Raw genomic sequence first — 22,556 nt, 5'->3', positions numbered from 1 at the left:
TTCTCACACAACAGGTACTGGGCTACTATAACCGCAGAAGCATCAACCCTGAAGCTTTCCTCAATGAGATCAAGTACATTGCTAGCGACCCTGATGATAAGCATTTTTTTAATGTGACAGACGAGGCAGCTTTGAAGGACATTGTGGATGCTCTGGGAGAAAGGATCTTCAGTTTAGAGGGTGGGAGATTTTACAACCACACAGCATTGCAACATATCCATAACAAAGACAAAAACCTCAGCCTATAAAGCATTTACATCTTTGCACAGTACTACATTGTAAATCTCATTGGACCAAATTTTAAAATTTATACCATATCTCTTTGAAATATTCTTTGTGTCATGACTCTTGCTCTTTAAGACTGCTGAAATCTACTATGTTCCATTTGTTAATGGGATAGTAGACTCTTTTGCTGTCCTTTTTGTTCATTTTGTCTTTGTCCACAGGGACTAGCAAGAATGGGACAGCATTTGGACTCCAGATGTCTCAGGCTGGCTTCTCTACGCACATAGTGGAGGTAAGTCTGTCTGCTTTGTTCCTTGAATGCACAGAGCCATTTTTCCATGTCTTCTTTTTCAGTGGAAGAAAAAATGGTAGATGAGATTAGACTAAGAAATACTTTGTGTGAACCAAAGTTCAGGCTTACTCTAGGCCTTTATATTTGGCTTACTTTCTTTGAACTAAAAACTTGTCTTTCCTTCTTTCTCTCTCCTTAAACATTCTTAATTTCTTCTCTTTCTTTAGGTAATTTATATATGTCGATGTCAGTAATATGATACACCAAAAATATTGCACATTTACAATGGTGAGAAGAGTCCTCCCTGATAATTCAAACAAGACTCTTTCTTATTCTCTTTCCAAAGAAATAAATATAAGTCCCAGGTTTTCTCAGGAAAGGGATTATTGTGGTGAGAAGTGTGGAGGAGCAGAACTTCAGGGGAGAAGGGAAATCTATTTTTTTCTTTTCTGTTTTGAGCCCAGAACTGATAAAGTAAGGTTACCAGAGCTGGCTTGTCCTCCAGTGCAGACTCAGCACAACTGATACTCCTGTACTGTACCTGCTATTCTGGCAGGCCATCTGCCACACTCTGTCCAAATCTCAGCCCAAACTGTACCTGGTGGGTCTGTATCCATCCAAGACTTGCTCCCAACTGTAACACTAATAATAATGGTCCAGGCTGCCCATAAATATACAGTCTTTTTACTTTTTTTGTGGAAGATACAGATAGGAAAACTCCAGATGGCCAGTGGGATGACTGGAAATGCAATTCATCAGGCCTCTGGATGCCTGGAACAGCATTTGCAACAATATCAACTTGAGTGTTGAGAGGAGGGATAAGTTGTTGGAAAGAATGTTTGCACTCTAGGAGAAAATCATACCCTCCCTAAAAACAGACTATATTTTCTAAAGTGGGATGCTTCCAGGTTTAAATATGGCTTAAGGCACACATATTCAAATTGTACACTTTCTTTCATGCTCCTGAATTTTATTTACTTTAAGGAATAGTTAACCCAAAAATTCAAATTCTCTCATACTCACCCTTATGCCGTCTCAAACTCGTATGACTTTCTTTCTTTTGTGGAACTCGAACGAAGATATTTTTATAGATGTGTTTATATCCATACAATGCAAGTCATTGGGATCCAACACTTTTAAGCTGCAAAAAGGACATAAAGGCAGCAGGTAGGAAAGGTAATCCTTTCGACTCAAGTGGTTTAATCTATGTCTTCTAAAGCGATCGGTTTAAATCGGTTTTGTGTGAAAAGTAGACCAAAATGTAACTTCATATTCATTATATTAGATAATGAGACCCCATTGACCCCATTGGCATTTTATATATCTTTGTTTGTGTTCCACAGAAGAGAAAAAGTCATACGAGTTAGAGAGTTTGAGAGAGTCTGAAAACTTGCGAGTCGCGGCAGTCCGCTCACAGTCCAGTGTGCAACGAGCAGAAATTAGTTTGGATTTAATCCATGAATGTGCATTATACGGATGTGTGTAGTACTGTATGTGACGGAGAAAAACAGAACATAAACTAACATCTTGGTGTGAAGCGGCAACAGTTAGTAAGCAAACTTTGTGCATTCATGACTCAATATGTCAATATGAAGTTCAAAACCACTGGTACTATTAGGACGAATAAGAGCCAGCTAAAACTTACTGGATGCACCTTTAAAGTAATGGAGTGACTATTTGCACTAGGTGTAAATAGCACCTGCCACACAGCAGAGCAATTTGCACTCCCAACAGTCTGATGGAAACAAAGAAATTAAAGTCAAATATTAATATTAAAAGTCAAATAGTCTGAATAACATAGTGTTTAAGTGTGGATGACTTTTTAATCAAGCAGACGTCCCTTTTTCCCATACTGTCTCCTATCTCCACTCTTAAAATTACCTTTAATACTACTAATAATAATAAATAAAAATGAATTTAAAGTTGTTGTTTTTTTGTTGTTTTTTTTTTTTTTTTTTTTTTTTGACATGGTGGGGAGTTTAGAGAAAGGTTTGATGTGGGTAAAATTAACCATGCTTACTATATTGATATTGTACTAACCATGTATTTTAGCCATAGTTTTAATACATTTAACTATGGTGTTACTACAGTAAAATGGTGTTAATATAGAACCATGTTTAATTTTGTGGTTTACTATGATTTTTCTACAAAATACCATGGTGATACTATGGTTACTGTAGTAATACCATGGTTCATTTTTGCAAGGTAGGGTTAGGGTTTGGTTTAGGGGTAGTTGTAGGTTGTTTGTTGGACTCTAAAAAACACAATAAACACACTGCAGTATGTTAATTAGTAGTGTGAATAGCATCTAACACTATTTGCACTCAGTGCAAAGAAGATGCTTTTTGTTGCTATTTACACTTAATGGAAATGGCATCCATCACTATTTTAGTAGGTAAAGTAAGGCAATCAAGAATAATTATAATTTTAAATGTAATGTTACGTTAAATTTAACAGCTGTATCTTTGGATATAATCTGTGAACTTTAATTTACTATGCATCCGGAAAGTATTCACAGCGCTTCACTTTTTCAAAATTTTGTTATGTTACAGCCTTATTCCAAAATGGATTAAATTAATTTTTTTCCTCAAAATTCTACAAACAATACCCCATAATGACAATGTGAATGAAGTTTGTTTGAAATCTTTGCAAATTTATTAAAAATAAAAAACGAAAAAAAAAATCACATGTACATAAGTATTCACAGCCTTTGCCATGACACTCAAAATTGAGCTCAGGTGCATCCTGTTTCCACTGATCATCCTTGAGATGTTTCTACAACTGTGTCCACCTGTGGTAAATTCAGTTGATTGGACATGATTTGGAAAGGCACACATCTGTCTATATAAGGTCCCACAGTTAACAGTGCATGTCAGAGCACAAACCAAGCCATGAAGTCCAAGGAATTGTCTGTAGACCTCCAAGACAGGATTGTATCAAGGCACAGATCTGGGGAAGGGTGCAGAAAAATTTCTGCAGCATTGAAGGTCCCAATGAGCACAGTGGCCTCCATCATCTGTAAATGGAAGAAGTTTGGAACCACCAGGACTCTTCCTAGAGCTGGCCGCCTGGCCAAACTGAGCGATCAGGGGAGAAGGGCCTTAGTCAGGGAGGTGACCAAGAACCCGATGGTCACTCTGACAGAGCAACAGCATTTCTCTGTGGAGAGAGGAGAACCTTCCAGAAGAACAACCATCTCTGCAGCACTCCACCAATCAGGCCTGTATGGTAGAGTGGCCAGATGGAAGCCACTCCTCAGTAAAAGGCACATGACAGCCTGCCTGGAGTTTGCCAAAAGGCACCTGAAGAACTCTCAGACCATGAGAAACAAAGATTGAACTCTTTGGCCTGAATGGCAAGCGTCATGTCTGGAGGAAACCAGGCACCGCTCATCACCTGGCCAATACCATCCCTACAGTGAAGCATGGTGGTTGCAGCATCATGCTGTGGGGATGTTTTTCAGCGGCAGGAACTGGGAGACTAGTCAGGATCAAGGGAAAGATGAATGCAGCAATGTACAGAGACATCCTTGATGAAAACCTGCTCCAGAGCACTCTGGACCTCAGAATGGGGCGAAGGTTCATCTTCCAACAGGACAACGACCCTAAGCACACAGCCAAGATAACAAAGGAGTGGCTACAGGACAACTCTGTGAATGTCCTTGAGTGGCCCAGCCAGAGACCAGACTTGAACCCGATTGAACATCTCTGGAGAGATCTGAAAATGGCTGTGCACCGACGCTCCCCATCCAACCTGTTGGAGCTTGAGAGGTCCTGCAAAGAAGAATGGGAGAAACTGCCCAAAAATAGGTGTGCCAAGCTTGTAGCATCATACTCAAAAAGACTTGAGGCTGTAAATGGTGCCAAAGGTGCTTCAACAAAATATTGAGCAAAGGCTGAGAATACTTATGTACATGTTTTTGTTTTTTTTTAATAAATTTGCAAAGATTTCAAACAAACTTCTTTCATGTTGTCATTATGGGGTATTGTTTGTAGAATTTTGAGGAAAATAATGAATTTAATCCATTTTGGAATAAGGCTGTAACATAACAAAATGTGGAAAAAGTGAAGAGCTGTGAATACTTTCCGGATGCACTGTAAGTCAAGTTCTTATTTGCCGCTGAATATATATTCACCATGAATTCATGCACGCTATCAAAGACTCATGTAGTATCATGCTCATGTAGTATTTCAGAGTAAACATAGATTTAATATCCCATGTGAGGACAGAGACTGTAGGATTAGCAGGGACATGCCTCAGGGGTTTTAACAAAAGAGGTAAATGAGAAAAACATGTCCAGAAAAGATTTGTGAAAGTCCATGGGGTGATATTAAAATGTGTCAAGATGTCATCATATTGTTCAGAAGGGAACGGTAAAGCATTGCAAGGGCCTGGTAGCCCTCAGGTTCAGAGGTAGCCCTGCTTTGTGACTCCATGTTGGTCCCTTAGCTGATCTCCTGCATGCCCTAGTGAAGCCGGGTTCACTCAAAAAGAGAAGTGATGGTGGATTTATGGCAGTGGCGCCATAGGGCCCAGGTGTTGCTCCTCACATGCAGCCAGCAATAGTCAATTTACATTCATCTCCTTTCATGCTCTGGAAGCCAGGAGGCAGGAGAACCACAAAAGAACCGTAAGCGATAGTTGTGTTATGTGGTTTCACCACAAAGCCACACAGTTACAGGGAGCTCTCTCTAAAACACTAGTGGCTTCATTCAAAGTGCATTTTGTTCTTTGATTGAAAACCACAAATTCTTGGTTATCATCTTTTAGTTTGTTGATATTCTGAACTAAATATGTTGCACTGTGTCGCAAGAGTGTGTTCTCTGTGGGTTGCAAGTTCAGTTAGAATGTTCTCTCGGAGTGTGGATTGGTTGGAATTTTGTTGGTTGTTTATATGTAAGCAACCATCCAGGAATTTCAGTTCTCTCTAAACATGAGCTCACAATCCATTTCTCTCTCCCACATCCCGACTACTGTAATTATCAAGCATTTTGTCCCTCCATAAATAACTGCAGAAGAAACTCAGCATGAGGAGATAAATTGTTTATATAGTTTCCATGGCAGTTGACAGCAACACACTCAGATAAATGTCCTGAGAAAATATAAAGGAGCTGGCTGGACACTGAAGCAGAATGAGAATGTGTGAATCACTGTGAACTCCAAAAGTTCAAGAATGTTGCTGTGTACTATAACTGGACAATGTAAAATGTCTCATGAACATGCTTTATAAAATCCTACAGAATTTCCTCAGATTATCTGATTTTTAGTCTGATTCTTACACAGCAGATTACTTCAATAAATACACTAATAATTTATTGATTTGACTAATGCAGTGCCACTGGTGTAAAATACACACAATAAACACAAGTTTACAGTAATTACCTTGTGCAGGTGCTCTCCGAAATGTGTTGGAAGGACTAGCACCTAAAACAAACACAATAAAACCTACTTTCATCCCTATACTTTCATCCCTATAAAGGCAGAAGCAAGTTTGTGGTCTGATGCCATTTGAACTGAGTATATTTGGTTGTTAGTTTTTTATTTTTATTTTATGTGGTTGTGGATATGTTACCGTAATATGTTCTGTCTGCAGGATGGTATTTTAGTGGGAGCTGTAGGGGCTTACGACTGGAATGGAGCTGTGCTGAAGGAGACACGTCAGGGTAAAGTGGTTCCATTAAAGTCCTCCTATGAACAAGAGTTTCCAGAGGAACTGAAGAACCATGGGGCGTACCTAGGTAAATAATACACAGTTATACCTTGAGTTACCATGGCCATGGATTTAGAGACATGTAGTCAGTGCTGCTCACTCTAATCCTAACCCAAAGGAAGAAGAAATCCTCAACTCTATTCTTTATTCTTCTACCCTTGTATGCCTTTTCTTTTTATGAAATAAATTTCATAATTTATTCCCAAACCAGAGAATTTGACTCATTCAAGGAATCATGTCATTCGGATGATGACAAACAGACAAGCCCCCAATTATGTTATGCCGCATCTAGGGGTTGGGACGCAACATAAAGGTGACCTAGACAGGAGTGCAATTTCAGTGTTTTTATTACTCAAAAAAATCCAAAAAGGAAAGGCAAAATATAAACTCAGCAAAAAATGAAATGTCCCTTTTTCAGGACACTGTATTTAAAGATAATTTTGTAAAAAATCCAAATAACTTTACAGATCTTTATTGTAAAGGGTTTAAACAATGTTTTCCATGCTTGTTCAATGAACCATAAACAATTAATGAACATGCACCTGTGGAACGGTCGTTAAGAAACTAACAGCTTACAGACGGTAGGCAATTAAGGTCACAGTTATAAAAACTTAGGACACTAAAGAGACCTTTCTACTGACTCTGAAAAACACCAAAATAAAGATGCCTAGGGTCCCTGCTCATCTGCGTGAACGTGCCTTAGGCATGCTGCATGGAGGCTTGAGGACTACAGATGTGGCCAGGGCAATCTATTGCAATGTCCATACTGTGAGACGCCTACACAGGATCGGTACATCCGAATAACACACCTGCGTGACAGGTACAGGATGGCAACAACAACTGCCCAAGTTATACCAGGAATGCACAATCCCTCCATCAGTGCTCAGACTGTCCGCAGTAGGCTGAGAGAGGCTGGACTGATGGCTTGTAGGCGTGTTGTAAGGCAGGTCCTTACCAGACATCACCGGCAACAACGTCACCTATGGGCACAAACCCACCTTCGCTGGATCAGACAGGACTGGTAAAAAGTGCTCTTCACTGACGAGTCACGGTTTTGTCTGACCAGGGGTGATGGTCGGACTTGCGTTTATCGTCGAAGGAATGAGCGTTACACCGAGGCCTGTATTCTGGAGCGGGATCGAGTTGGAAGTGGAGGGTCCGTCATGGTCTGGGGCGGTGTGTCACAGCATCATCGGACTGAGCTTGTTGTCATTGCAGGCAATCTCAATGCTATGCATTACAGGGAAGACATCCTCCTCCCTCATGTGGTACCCTTCCTGAAGGCTCATCCTGACATGACCCTCCAGCATGATAATGCCACCAGCCATACTGCTTGTTCTGTGCATGATTTCCTGCATCTCAATGCAGTGCCCGGATCTCAATCCCATTAAGCACATCTGGGACCTGTTGGATTGGAGGGAGAGGGCTAGGGCCATTCCCCCAGAATTGTCCGGGAACTTGAAAGTGCCTTGGTGGAAGAGTGGGGTAACATCTCACAGCAAGAACTGGCAAATCTGGTGCAGTCCATGAGGAGGAGATGCACTGCAGTACTTAATGCAGCTGGTGGCCACACCAGATACTGACCCCCACCCCCCCCCCCAGTCACATGTCTGTGAAACTTGTTCAGTTTATGTCTTAGTTGTTTAATCTTTTTATGTTCATACAAATATTGACACGTTAAGTTTGCTGAAAATAAAAGCAGTTGAAAGTGAGAGGAGGTTTCTTTTTTTGCTGAGTTTAGGTAACAGGAAGCAAATGACTTCAGAGATGGGTTAAGGCTGTTTTTATAAAGTATTTATAAACTCTCACATTGAATGTTCAACAGATTAAAGTTGACACTTAAACAGCTTTAGAGTTCCAAAAATCTGATACTTGTAACAATCAATAGTGCTAACAAGTGTTACATTAAGCAGATTTGAGTAAACTTTACCACCGGAGCAATGTGTACACCGGTCTGGGTTATAATCTCTTTTGTCCGGTCTGGACAAAATCTGGGTTACAGCAAAGCACATACTGTACAATGGAAGTGAATGGGGCTAATCCGTATATGTAAACATATGTCACATCTGTATAATTTTCAACATTATTAACATTAGTATACAGTAGACTATATAGTAAATATGAATGCATGTAAACAAAGTGACATCAGACCCGAGGGGGAGGGGGGTGTGGCATGAGCTCCAACAGGTTTACAATTACAAGGTTCTCAAGTTTCAAAAGTATAGCCATGAGACGTAAACAGTATGCGTATAAACATAATTTTAGTGTGATTAAAGTGCTTATTAACCTTTTCTGTTTAAAGTTATATCCAACTTTACAACTTTGTTGCCATGATGTCGTAATGCCGTAAACCCTGCTATGAAAATGTAAACAACATTACAGCTCAAATAACACGTTTTAAAAGAAGAATTAATGTACGTGCTATTATGCAATTATAAGCTTCACATTTCTGCCTTTAAACCCTCCAACAATTGTCGCTGTTACACTTTCCTTGTACGTGCCTCACTGTTCTTTTTATAAAGAAAAGAAGAGATGAGTCAAAAAATTTTTTTGTGGTAATCCACAAATGCTGTCAAATTCTGTCGACTGAGCTTGTCAACTTGTATTGAACCCGGAATATACCTTTTAATGACAGGTCACACTGATTATGTTCAATTCTAATTATATATATATATATATATATATATATATATATATATATACAGGTGCATCTCAATAAATTAGAATGTTGTGGAAAAGTTCATTTATTTCAGTAATTCAACTCAAATTGTGAAACTCTTGTATTAAATAAATTCAATGCACACAGACTGAAGTAGTTTAAGTCTTTGGTTCTTTTAATTGTGATGATTTTAGCTCACATTTAACAAAAACCCACCAATTCACTATCTCAAAAAATTAGAATATGGTGACATGCCAATCAGCTAATCAACTCAAAACACCTGCAAAGGTTTCCTGAGCCTTCAAAATGGTCTCTCAGTTTGGTTCACTAGGCTACACAATCATGGGGAAGACTGCTGATCTGACAGTTGTCTAGAAGACAATCATTGACACCCTTCACAAGGAGGGTTAGCCACAAACATTCATTGCCAAAGAAGCTGGCTGTTCACAGAGTGCTGTATCCAAGCATGTTAACAGAAAGTTGAGTGGAAGGAAAAAGTGTGGAAGAAAAAGATGCACAACCAACCGAGAGAACCGCAGCCTTATGAGGATTGTCAAGCAAAATCGATTGAAGAATTTGCCACCACACACAGACATGTCAAGGAATTTGGCTACAGTTGTCGTATTCCTCTTGTTAAGCCACTCCTGAACCACAGACAACGTCAGAGGCGTCTTACCTGGGCTAAGGAGAAGAAAAACTGGACTGTTGCCCAGTGGTCCAAAGTCCTCTTTTCAGATGAGAGCAAGTTTTGTATTTCATTTGGAAACCAAGGTCCTAGAGTCTGGAGGAAGGGTGGAGAAGCTCATAGCCCAAGTTGCTTGAAGTCCAGTGTTAAGTTTCCACAGTCTGTGATGATTTGGGGTGCAATGTCATCTGCTGGTGTTGGTCCATTGTGTTTTTTGAAAACCAAAGTCACTGCACCCGTTTACCAAGAACTTTTGGAGCACTTCATGCTTCCTTCTGCTGACCAGCTTTTTAAAGATGCTGATTTCATTTTCCAGCAGGATTTGGCACCTGCCCACACTGCCAAAAGCACCAAAAGTTGGTTAAATGACCATGGTGTTGGTGTGCTTGACTGGCCAGCAAACTCACCAGACCTGAACCCCATAGAGAATCTATGGGGTATTGTCAAGAGGAAAATGAGAAACAAGAGACCAAAAAATGCAGATGAGCTGAAGGCCACTGTCAAAGAAACCTGGGCTTCCATACCACCTCAGCAGTGCCACAAACTGATCACCTCCATGCCACGCCGAATTGAGGCAGTAATTAAAGCAAAAGGAGCCCCTACCAAGTATTGAGTACATATACAGTAAATGAACATACTTTCCAGAAGGCCAACAATTCACTAAAAATGTTTTTTTTATTGGTCTTATGATGTATTCTAATTTTATGAGATAGTGAATTGGTGGGTTTTTGTTAAATGTGAGCAAAATCATCACAATTAAAAGAACCAAAGACTTAAACTACTTCAGTCTGTGTGCATTGAATTTATTTAATACACGAGTTTCACAATTTGAGTTGAATTACTGAAATAAATGAACTTTTCCACGACATTCTAATATATTGAGATGCACCTGTATACACACACTGTATATATAATGGGATTTGTGTATATACTATTAAAGTCATCACATAATAACATAATACAAGTTTTAACTTCTGAAATTGTTGGTTTAGAACTTGATCAGGTTTTAAAATTTGGGTTTAAATGAATAAGTATTTTAAAGATTTTTTTTGTGCTTTTAGGTTACACAGTGACCTCTGTAGTGTCAGCTCGCAGTGGTCAGTTATATGTCGCAGGGGCTCCAAGGTTTAACCACACAGGCAAGGTCATCATCTTCACGCTGAAAAATACCGGAGAGCTCACTATATTACACTCACTGAAGGGACAGCAGGTAATGCAGTGGATTTGATCATACTTACAAACATGCACACAAACACATAGACATGCAGAGAACTGTTTTATGTACGCCCACCAATTTGAACACATAAAGCCCATATACTCCCCAAAATAATTCTGCTGCTTTTGATTCTTCTATAAGCTCCTGTTCATATTCATAGAAGCAGCAGTGATAAACTGGTGATTGTGTTTTTGATTTAGTATCTCTCCCGGTATTCATTTGCAATTAGTGGTGTGTCTAGACTGTAAACCTACACAACCCATGTGCTTCCCATCATGGTCTAAAACATGCAGATAAATTTGCTCTCACAAAAAAATTGCATGGATATTGAACAATGTAATTTTTTTTAAAAAAAGGTGCTTCGCAGGAGGTGGGGGGGCCTGGGTAGCTCAGCAAGTAAAGACACTGACTGCCATCCCTGGAGTCGCAAGTTTGAATCTAGGGTGTGCCGAGTGACTCCAGTCAGGCTTCCTAAGCAACCAATTGGCCCGGTTGCTAGGGTGGGTTGAGTCACATTGGGTTAACCTCCTCGTGGTCGCTATAATATGGTTAGGCCTTGTGCGTGGATGCCGCAGGGAATAGCGTGAGCCTCCAGACGCGCTATGTCTCTGCGGTAATGCGCTCAACAAGCCACATGATAAAATGTGTGGATTGACTGTCTCAGATGCGGAGGCAACTGAGATTCGTCCTCCACCACCCAGATTGAGGCGAGTCACTACGCCACCACGAGGACTAGAGCGCATTGGGAATAGGGGAGAAAAGGGGAGAAAATAGTAATAATTAAAAAAAAAATCTAATTTCTTGTAAGATGATTAGTTCACATTTCTTGGTTGTGCCAATATCTATTTGTGTTGGCAAATTTGTATTGTTGTTTTTGTGCTTACATCAACATTTGCATGTCTAAGTGATGTGTTTTGCAGGCCTCTCTTTCTTTGTGCACCAGTAGAAAACAGTGTTGACTCTATGGATCTCTGTATTTGTGCAGATAGGATCATACTATGGCAGTGAGATTGCTCCAGTTGACATCGATGATGATGGAATAACAGATAACCTGCTGGTGGCTGCACCAATGTTCTTCAGTGGAGGATGGGAGAAAGGCAAAGTCTACATATACAGAGTGACAGAGCAGGTAAAGACACCTCTATCCACCATTCTAATGCCATCCAACAGTGATAGACAAGGCCAATGAAAAATTATATATACTATAACTGAATAGAATATTATAACTGAAATTCCCTTAATGAATATAAACTGAGGTCTTCATTCTCAATCCTTTAGTATTTTCTTGTAAACAACAAGGTAATTAGGTACTGACTTGCTATTAGATCACCTCCTGATTATTTCCTTGCATGCAGCAGATTGCAACACATACAGCTGTTGTTTCGTGTCTTAAAGCTAAGGGAACCAGGTTCAAAAACTGTTATTGTGCATATATGCACATTCTCATTAATAGCCTCTCATAAATACAACACTCACAGACTTTTGCCACCTGTTACATTCCTCATTAGAGAGTGGTGGAGGGTAAACCAAGCAGGAAAACATTTCCTCTTGAAATGTAATTATGTGAAACTCACAGAGAGAAATAGCTGCTCTAATAAATGGAAAAAGCTGGATCACATGCAAAAACAATGCTGTGTACAAAGAAGAGCAGGCCCAACCTCCATCTTTATTCATTTAGGCCTTATCAGCCATTTCCTGGCTGCCTCAACCAGGGAACCACAATCTGTAAAATACCACATGTTGCAGCCTAACAATGATTGCATCACCAGTGCTGGTTGTCTTTTGCTGAAACAATTTTTCATGGTTAATTTCATTACTGTACTGATTATCAGCAAACACTGAAAACCTGCTCAGGTGATAGGTAACATGTTAACAGCAATACTTAAGGTGTTGATAAAACAAAGAGGTAAGTAAATATAAGGGCATGAGTAAGAAGCATATACATCATCTAGCCTTTCATTGTACCTTAGACCCTTTTGCACAGCAACTGTTACAGTAATATACTGTGTATACTAGGGATGTCCCGATACCGCACTGATGTACTGGTACTCGTAAAAATGCTCGGATACCAAAAACCGATGCCATTCATAACATTCAGCGCACAAATTAAAATCATGTTATGTCCTAGTGAGATTATTTTACTGCAAAAGCTGCGATTTAATTATATAAATATATAGTTTGCATGAGCCAAGCTCTGCAGATTTGAGCACTTGTGAATGTGTGGTGCTGACGCAGGCTGCACTACCTTTTAATTCTCCTTGGCTCATCCAGAGAACACACCGTCATGAGCATCGAGCACTCTATTTGAAGCAGATAACAGCAAACAGATTACATACTTATTTAATTAAATTGCAGCCTTTGTGGTTTAATAATCACTTTGAGTCATGTAGCGACCGGCTTTTCCAGAGTGGGAAGCTGGCAACTTATATGAAAACTCCTTGGTCAAAACAACACAGAAACACTTCAAAGTAAAAGCTCTGTCTAAATAAAAGCTCAATTTAAATAAAAATAAAAAAACTATGACAGAAATGTAATATTCACTGTTAAAGTATACTACTACTACTACTACTACTACTAATAATAATAATATATTAATAGTAAATATATTATATTTAAGCAACATCTTACATCTGTGATGCTCTGTAGTGCAGCACTTTATTTGATAAAATAGGTCTAAAATGTATTTTAGATTATGCTGTGAGGTTCTAAATAAAAGCACTTCATTTAATTTAAAAAAACAATATCATGTTGAAAATTTATTTCATTTGATTAAAGTTTTACTTAGTTTATTTATTTAAACACCATTTTGATGATAAAATTTTGAAGTGTTGATATGCAGTTCAGAAAAAAAAAAAAAAGCAGGTATCGGACTTGGTATCGGCGAGTACCAAAATAAAAGTATCGGTACTCGTACTCGGTCTAAAAAAAAATGGTATCAGGACATGCCTAGTATACACTATAGCAATGTACAACATTTGTCAAATGCTAACAAGATGACAACATGTAAACCAGCCTTAAGAGTTGAACACTCAAAAAATATCTTTTTAATTTTTAAGATTTAAGATATTTTCTATTTTTAAGATTATGTAAGACACATTTAAATGTCATAAATTTTTCCATTAAATAGAATTGTGTAATCTTTAACAAAATTAAATTAATAAAACTCGTTTTCAATTTGTTATGAAATTGAAATGCATAAATATAATTACTTTTTATATTTTAGGGTAGATCTGTATCCTAGTGGTCATAGTTTATAAGACTTTAGCTTATTTTCTCTTCTCTTCTCTTGCTATTTGAGGAAGGCTGAGAAAACAACTGATTTCATGTGTCTGTCATCTACAACAATATTTTTTCAGTGTGTGTGTGTGTGTGTGTGTGTGTGTGTGTGAGAGAGAGAGAGAGAGAGAGAGAGAGAGAGATGAAATTTAGGATGATGGTGATGTTCATGGCTAATTACTCTCCCAAATACTTGGCAGACATGAATCGTCTTGCTTTGAGAAATTACACCTTTCCCTCAAACTTTCCATCCATTCGAGTCTAATTGTTTTCAAAGGCATAAATGCCTTCTCTCTGACCTCACCTTCAATATAGATTATTTCTGCTTAAGTGATAATACAGGAACAATTTTTGCATTTGACATTGGGTTTGGTTTAGAATGAATTTGCTCACTGTAATGGTAAATGTTTATGCCTATAACTATTTAAGTCCTTCCCTGTGGAATATATTTGCATGTTGCAAGTGTTTTGTGATGCTTTTAAAATTTTCAAAATCATACTACAGCAGTGCTGCAGTTGCTATCTGGGCTGTATGTAGAATTTATTTATTTATTTTTGTTTTTGTTTTAAGCCTATTGAAAGCAATTTAGAAGCAATAAGAATAACAAACCTTGCTCTAAAAAACATACATTTTTGGATAAAGGCAGCAATGTTCCCCATACATTCCTCATAACCTTTTCAGAATATTAAATTTTTTTGTTGGTATGTTACTTAAAATGCTCCTATTCTTAATAAAAATGCTCTGATTCTTATATTTGTTTATGTACTAGTCATTTACTGTAAGACCTCAATTTTAAGCAAAAGCAATAGAACAGTATTGAATTATGGGTTAGTTTCCCACATAAACAAACAGAGTGCAGCACAAAGCATGCAGTCAGAGCCAAGATACAGTACTCACTGTACTGCATTTTCAGAGATGTTGTGGGGTCAGGTGCCTTCATTAAGAACAAGATGTCTACACATTGTTGCGGTGTGCATTTGTGATGTACAAACAGTACCATCAACTTTTATGGAGCTTTGATTACATCATGCTGCAACTCCATACTTCCACAGTGTTATGTTTACCTCATGGCAGCCCTTTACATTTGTTTTCCCATCAGCCACGTTTCATACTGGAGGGCTCGCTGGAGACCTTAGATCAAGGTCAGAATGCCCGTTTTGGCTCAGCATTGGCCCCCGTGCCTGATATTAATGGGGATACATTTAATGATGTGGTGGTGGGAGCTCCACTAGAGGATGACCACAAAGGGGCCATTTATATCTACCACAGCCAACGCAATAGAGTACTGAAGAAATACAAACAGGTAACACAGAATAAACATCCAGCTTGGCATTCTTTATAGGTGCTTTCTTGTTAATTAATGTGGGTGTGTTTGCTTTGAATAGTTAAATATGACAATAGATATTGACAGAGGATAAGGATCTCTTTTTCTGTCCTCTCTATCTCAGAGGATTGGTGCAATTCAGCTAGCCCCTGGTCTGCAGTACTTTGGTCGCAGTATCCATGGGAAAATGGATATGAATGGAGATGGCCTGGTGGATCTGGCCGTGGGCTCCCTTGGGGCAGCAGTTCTTCTTTGGTGGGTCAAAAGCTCAATATCTTAGGTTCTTGTTCTTTTCACTATTAGTTTGTCTTTTAATGCCTATAATGTACCTTTTTTGTTGTGCTGCAGGTCTCGAAGTGTTGTCCGCATCCACGCCACTGTCCGATTTGAGCCCAGCAAGATCAATATATTCAATAAAGACTGTCGGAGAGGAGGGAAGGATGTGACTTGCATGTCAGCTATTGTATGTCTCAATGTCACAGCCCGGACTCCTATCAGAGCCTCACAGGAAATAGGTCAGTTGTCAAAGTCACAGTAAATAAGTTTTATAGAAAATATTTCAAATACTACTGCCAATAGGTTTCAGCAGGGTTTCCAAATGGGGGTTCATGAATCCCAAGAGGAGGGAACTGCATAAATGTCATTAGATTGTGGTAGAAATATGTAAAATAAAATATAAAGTTAAAAAGGTTAATTAAATCTGAAGTGTGCAAATTCTGCGACACAAGTGTCACCAAACAGAATTGCAAAAAGAAACTTTTTATTTTTAAACAGTTTTTCGAATACACCATTGTCTGCCATCGGTTGAAATAACATTCTTACTCACTGTATAGTTGTCTCTGCATATTAGGCTGGCACAGGAGATTAAGAAGTATTTTAACATAAAAAATGACACACATCAACTTTAATTAATACAAGAAGAATAAGAAAAATAACAGAAAGTTAACAAGTTAACATGGAAAGATGTAAAAGTTGTAAAATGTGTTATTTTTTGAAAGGTTAACATTACTTAAATAACAGAGGGTACTGTAAGTAAATAATTTAGTTCATAGTGGTACAGCTGTCAAAAACGTTTGTGAACTCCTATTACAGTGAAGTATACTGTCATGTCTTTTTCTGCCACAGAAATTAGAGATTTAAATTACAGATCCTAAGGTACCATAACATTTCATGTCTTTGTAATTTTTTGCTAATTTATGAACTTGGTGCTAATTTCCCATTTACATAACCTCATTGTAGTGTTTGTGCAGTGAATCTTTTGTTGTTCTGTTGGATTGCAGCAGTTCTTTGTTCACAGTAGTGGTTGGAAAATATTAAAGACATTACACTTATCTTTCACCCAAACACACTTTATACTGAAAATGTCTTTGGAAAACAGGCATTTATGGAGAAACTTTGAATGCAGCAGTTTTCTCTTCCAAGTTCGCTTGAATATCTCTCAGTTACAGTACAATTAAAGCAGACTACAGCTAAACAGTGGACAGCTGGAGAGTTTTTTCTACCATAAACCAGCTGCATATTCACAGGCTAGTTCAATTAAGGTTTTCCTGCTAAGCTTGCCACGTATTGACATGAAAAGAATATTGTCAGTAGTGAAGAATTGTTCCACACAGTGATGTCTTGATCCTTTTTTTCTTGCTTATGTTGATTCAGGATTAGTCTTGGGAGAGGAAAATAACTTTCTGACCTAGCTGTGGAAATGTAAAAGTACAATAGACACATTTTATCTCTAGCTGAAATAATATCCGGTATAAAATATTTATTATACTACTCTTCTTCACAATGAACACTTTATGTGCAGTTGGTATATAAGTACTTTTACATGTGTAATATTCTGTTAGAAAGACAAAGATGCTTAAACTCTTAAAATGATAGTGTCTGACTAGATCCTAATTGGTTGTAGTAAAATTACAGATGTGAATGCTTTGTGTTGTAGTTCTTTTTATTTTTATAATGTTTTTTTTTTATGAAGTTTTATCAGTCTTGAACATACTTCTTTGTGAAGCAAGAAGGTGTTGTGTCAAATTGTTGCGCCATAACACTGCTGGCTGCTAAGTAGAAGCAATGAAGTGTAGCAGAGGGTTAAAGGAATATTCCGGGTTCAATACAAATTAAGCTCAATCGACAACATTTGTGACATAAAGTTGATTACCACAAAAATTTCGACTCGTCCCCCCTTTTCTTTAAAAAAAAAAAAAAAAAACGAGGTCACAGTGAGACACACAATGAAAGTGAATGGGGCCAATTTTTGGAGGGTTTAAAGGCAAATATTTGAAGCTTATAATTTAAAAAAGCACTTACATTAATTCTTCTGTTAAAACTTGTGTATTATTTGAGCTGTAAAGTTGTTTGAATAATTATTTTTGCCAGTGTTTTAGGGTTGTAGGGTTTACGGCATTATGTCGTCATGGCAACAAAGTTGTAAAATTGAATATACCTTTACACAGAAAAGGTTAGTAAGTGATTTTATCACACTGAAGTCATGTTAACACACACATTGTTGATGTCTGGTGGCTATACTTTTGAAACAGTGATTATTTTAACATTTACAGATTGGCCCCATTCACTTCCATTGTAAGTGCCTCACTGAAACCAAGATTTTTGCTTTTTTTAAAGAAAAGGAGGGACAAGTCGAAATAAATTTTTTGGATGATCAATATTATGCAACGAATGCTGTCGAGTTAGCTTAACTTGTATCGAACCTGGAATATTCCTTTAACAAACTGCTTTACCGTTAACCTCCTCAATCCCACAGGAAGGTCTAGTTAGTGTTGTACTGAGTATGTATAGACCATCTGCAGTTTGACAAGGCTTTGTGATCTTAGATTTGTTTTGAAAGACATGAACACTGGATGGTCAGGTTGCTAGAGTGGAACCAGAGAGCAGCACAACTGTTTTGAGTTAACCTTCACAACCCCAGAGTATCTCCATCACAAATGTCATGGATGTGAAACAAAGGTAATGGTTGCAGAGAAATGACACATCTTCATCTTTATGGTTATCTGGGGACATGGGGGACAGTAAAAAACTTGGAGGACTTGTGGGACAGTAAACAACTTTGAGGTACATCTTTTTATCATTTTCTTGCCTAATGTCAAGTTCTCGCATGTACTGAGGAGGGTTATGAATATGTTAAAGACTATTCTTTGAAGACTATGGGTATTCTTTGAAGTGTGTCATTTGTTGGTGAACATTTTCCAAATTTATTGAAGAGAGAAAGAGAGATTTGAAAAAAATATCTGATAATGTTAGGTACAGTAGAAGTTAATAGGTTTTTCTCTGCCCATGAACAAGGTTTAAACCTTTTTAGGTTTAAAGGTTTATGTTTTTCAGTGTAAATATGTTTTTGATCTTAATTAGCTGAATGTCCTCATGTCATTCAGATCATGTGCCTCTTGTCTTTGTCCTACGATTAGATTTAAGTCTTTGGTTAAGACTCCAAAACTCCCAACTTGCCCTCAGATCTCCTGAGCATCATCAACTTTACCTCTTGTTGCTCCTTAATCTCTCTGTAGTCTGCACATGGTACAGTCCAATTATGACCATAAATAAGCTGATGCTGTCTTTTTCATGTAGTGATATAGCAAACTGATGCCTTCAGTATTGTTTCATAACATTCCAAAGCAAATATAGCAGTTTATCTAACACTAATCATGGCGTGTTAACTTCTATTGATGGCATTGCAAATAACTATGAAAATTAAAGTAAATATATAACTGTGTATTCGTGTGAACTAAGAATGTATTCCCTCAAATTTTGTCAGCTCTCAGATACAGTGCGTTCATTGAGGAGAAGCGCTTTAACCCTCGAGCTGTGTTTGATGACCCAGATCGGCAACAGCCACAGAATCTCACACTGCTTCCTGGAGAGGAGACATGTGACCACATCTACTTCCACGTCATGGTAAGCTCTCACATCTCAGGTCATCAAATTATAATCAGAGTGCATTTTGCACCATTTCAAATCACTGAAGTTCAATTCAGTGATGTAATAGCAGAAATCACAGTCTGCTATAACATTAACAGGCTTTACATCGACATTCACATTTTCCATTGCGATACCAGCATTTCTAATTTATTAAGGTCACTTTCTAGTATTACAAGCACAAGATTGTATTCTTCCTGTTTACTTCCAGTACTTTGGTTTGGGAGATTTTATGATATTGTAATGTTTATGCAGGAGACTACAGATTATGCCAGACCCATCATATTCACTGTAGAGACAGGCCTACTGGACCAAGACAAAGGACCAACTCTGGATGACAGCTGGCCAACTGCTGTAAAAACACAGGTGAGTGTCTGTACCTCAAGGAAAGCTTTGTCTTTTACACCAATATTGTATAATAGCAATAGCAAGCATTATTACATTATGCAATGCATAATGCACAATTTTGAACTTTCAAATAGTCATGAAACTTTGATTTTATGTTTATTATAAAAGTATAAAGGTCATAAGTTTTTCTTGGTTTTCTTTAGCTTCCCTTCTGGAATGGATGTGACGAAGATGACCATTGTGTCCCAGACTTGGTGTTACAATCTCAGACGGATCTAATGAATCACAAGTAAGATCCCATGGAGATAAAACACATACACACACTTAATCATGTACACACATTTATGCCCTCTCTGATGTTCCACAGGCAGTTCTGTGCACAGGCATTTCGTGCGGGTAGTGTGTTATGTCGGAGTCAGACTTTAGCAGAACCTTCTGAGCGCATTATGGAGGGATCCAGAAGAAGGATGGTAGTTGATGTGCATCTAGAAAACAGAGGAGAGAATGCTTATGGAGCCAAACTAAACATCTCTTATACTTCAAACCTACGCTTCTCCAGCCTTATAGTAAAGGTACAGTATCACTCTAATACCTTTTTTTAGTTGTTTGGTACCTGAAACATATTATGCTAAAGTGTTATTTTGTTATCTACTTTTGGTTGATTGATTGATTGATTGATTGATCAAAAGCTATTGATTGGTACTTGATTGATACCAATGACCTCTTAGATAAAGCATTTGTAATATATATATTTTTTTTACTGTAAGTTAAAGCAGGTTGTACTCTCTGACTTTTTCTCTTTAGGATAACTCTGATATACATATAGACTGCCGTGGTGAGAACAGGCAAAAATATGAGAAATCTTGCAACATCAGTGCACCTTTTATGAGAGCAAAGACACAGGTGAGTTGCTGTTGTACATTGTTAAAATAAAAATATTCTGAAGGCACCATTTGGGGTTCCTCAGAAGTCACACTGGTGGAACTCCCTAGAGCAGTGTTTCCCTAACTTTTTTGTCTTTAAGTAACCCCAAAACACCATCATTAAGGCTCAAGTACCCCTTTTTCCACACAAAACTAAAGATGTGTACCAAATGCAATTTCGATTTGATTCTGAGTTATTTGGATCTTCTAACTTGGTACATAAAGAAATATACAGTTTTACAAATTTTATTTGTGATGTTTTTATTTTGTTGTCACATTTTAACTTTTAAAAAATATAAATACAATATTAATATTAATATATATATATATATATATATATATATATATATATATATATATATATATATATATATACATACATACATACATACATACACACACTCTCTTTTTTTTTTTTTTTGCCATTTTTAATCTAATATTGACCTAAAGACATGCCAGTCTATTGCATACTGTGGCAACTCAAAAACAAACACAAAGACAATGTTAAGCTTCATTGAACGAAACAAATAGCTTTCAACTGTGTTTTATATAATGGCAAGAGATTTTCTTGTACCAAATTAGCAGTTTAGCATGATTACTCAAGGATAAGGCATTGGAGTGATGGCTGCTGGAAATGGGGCCTGTCTAGATTTGATCAAAAATGAATTTTTTCAAATAGTGATGGTGCTGTTTTGTACATCAGTAATGTTCTGACTATACTTTGTGATCAGTTGAATGCAACTTTAAAGTTGAATTAAATTAAAGTACCAATTTCCTTCCGAAACAGCAAAATCTGTACATTATTCCAAACTTTTGGCCGCCAGTACTGCATATATATATATATATATATATATATATATATATATATATATATATATATATATATATATATATGTATAGTGAGAAGTTTACATACACTTAGGTTGAAGTCATTAAAACTCATTTTTTTAACCATTCCACAGATGTAATAATAGCAAACTATAGATTTGGCAAGTCGTTTAGGACATCTACTTTGTGCATGACACAACAATTGTTTACAAACAGATTGTTTCACTTTTAATTGACTATATCACAGTTCCAGTGGGTCAGAAGTTTATATACACTAAGTTAACTGTGCCTTTAAGCAGCTTGGAAAATTCCAGAAAATGATGTCAAGCCTTTAGACAATTAGCCAATTAGCTTCTGTAAGGAGGTGTACTGAATTGGAGGCGTACCTTTGGACGCATTTTAAGGCCTACCTTCAAACTCAGTGACTCTTTGCTTGACATCATGGGAAAAATAAAAAGAAATCAGCCAAGATTTTGGACCTCCACAAGTCTGGTTCATCCTTGGGAGCAATTTTCACACACCTGAAGGTACCACGTTCATCTGTACAAACAATACTATGCAAGTATAAACACCATGGGACCACGCAGCCATCATACCGCTCAGGAAGGAGACGCATTCTGTCTCCTAGAGATGAACGTAGTTTGGTGCAAAAAGTGCAAATCAATCCCAGAACAACAGCAAAGGACCTTGTGAAGATGCTGGAGGAAACAGATAGACAAGTATCTATATCCACAGTAAAACAAGTCCTATATCAATAAAACCTGAAAGGCTGCTCAGCAAGGAAGAAGCCACTGCTTCAAAACCACCATAAAAAATCCAGACTACAGTTTGCAAGTGTAAACTAAAATAAATTATGTAGTTACATGTTTGTTGTTTACATGCATAATTTGTACTTTTTACAAGTATTTACATTGTTGAACAAGTAGTAAAACGGTACTGTCTTTTTAAGTATATGGCAATTCAGCAAGCATCTCTTGAGCACATATTAATGAGAGTGGAGTCACACAGCTTAATTTTTGAATAAAATGTTTCTTTTCTGTTGTTTTTGATCAGCAACTGACTGTAAAGAACAAAAAAGGGTATTAAAGAGACATTATCAATGACAAATGGATCTCGGGTTCTCTTTGGACTCACATTACACGGAAC

At 37.6% G+C, this 22,556-nt stretch overlaps 1 protein-coding gene across 1 annotated transcript in view; it reads left to right on the top strand.

Annotated features, from left to right (window-relative positions):
- Positions 1-22,556, top strand: part of LOC127416288 (integrin alpha-11-like) — a 62,329-nt gene that overhangs the window by 25,944 nt on the left and 13,829 nt on the right. Inside the window, exons 9-21 of the mRNA XM_051655553.1 lie at positions 15-180; positions 447-517; positions 6,111-6,255; positions 10,633-10,781; positions 11,773-11,916; positions 15,163-15,366; positions 15,512-15,642; positions 15,736-15,902; positions 19,151-19,290; positions 19,567-19,677; positions 19,863-19,948; positions 20,027-20,231; positions 20,464-20,562. Of these exons, the coding sequence (XP_051511513.1) occupies positions 15-180; positions 447-517; positions 6,111-6,255; positions 10,633-10,781; positions 11,773-11,916; positions 15,163-15,366; positions 15,512-15,642; positions 15,736-15,902; positions 19,151-19,290; positions 19,567-19,677; positions 19,863-19,948; positions 20,027-20,231; positions 20,464-20,562 (1,818 nt within the window). The remainder of the gene's footprint in view (positions 1-14; positions 181-446; positions 518-6,110; positions 6,256-10,632; positions 10,782-11,772; positions 11,917-15,162; positions 15,367-15,511; positions 15,643-15,735; positions 15,903-19,150; positions 19,291-19,566; positions 19,678-19,862; positions 19,949-20,026; positions 20,232-20,463; positions 20,563-22,556) is intronic.

This window comes from Myxocyprinus asiaticus, chromosome 2 (assembly GCF_019703515.2).
Source record: "Myxocyprinus asiaticus isolate MX2 ecotype Aquarium Trade chromosome 2, UBuf_Myxa_2, whole genome shotgun sequence".
NCBI classification, from domain to species: domain Eukaryota; kingdom Metazoa; phylum Chordata; class Actinopteri; order Cypriniformes; family Catostomidae; genus Myxocyprinus; species Myxocyprinus asiaticus.
The sequence above is the reverse complement of the archived record's forward strand: the minus strand, read 5'-3'. Positions and strand labels throughout refer to the sequence as shown.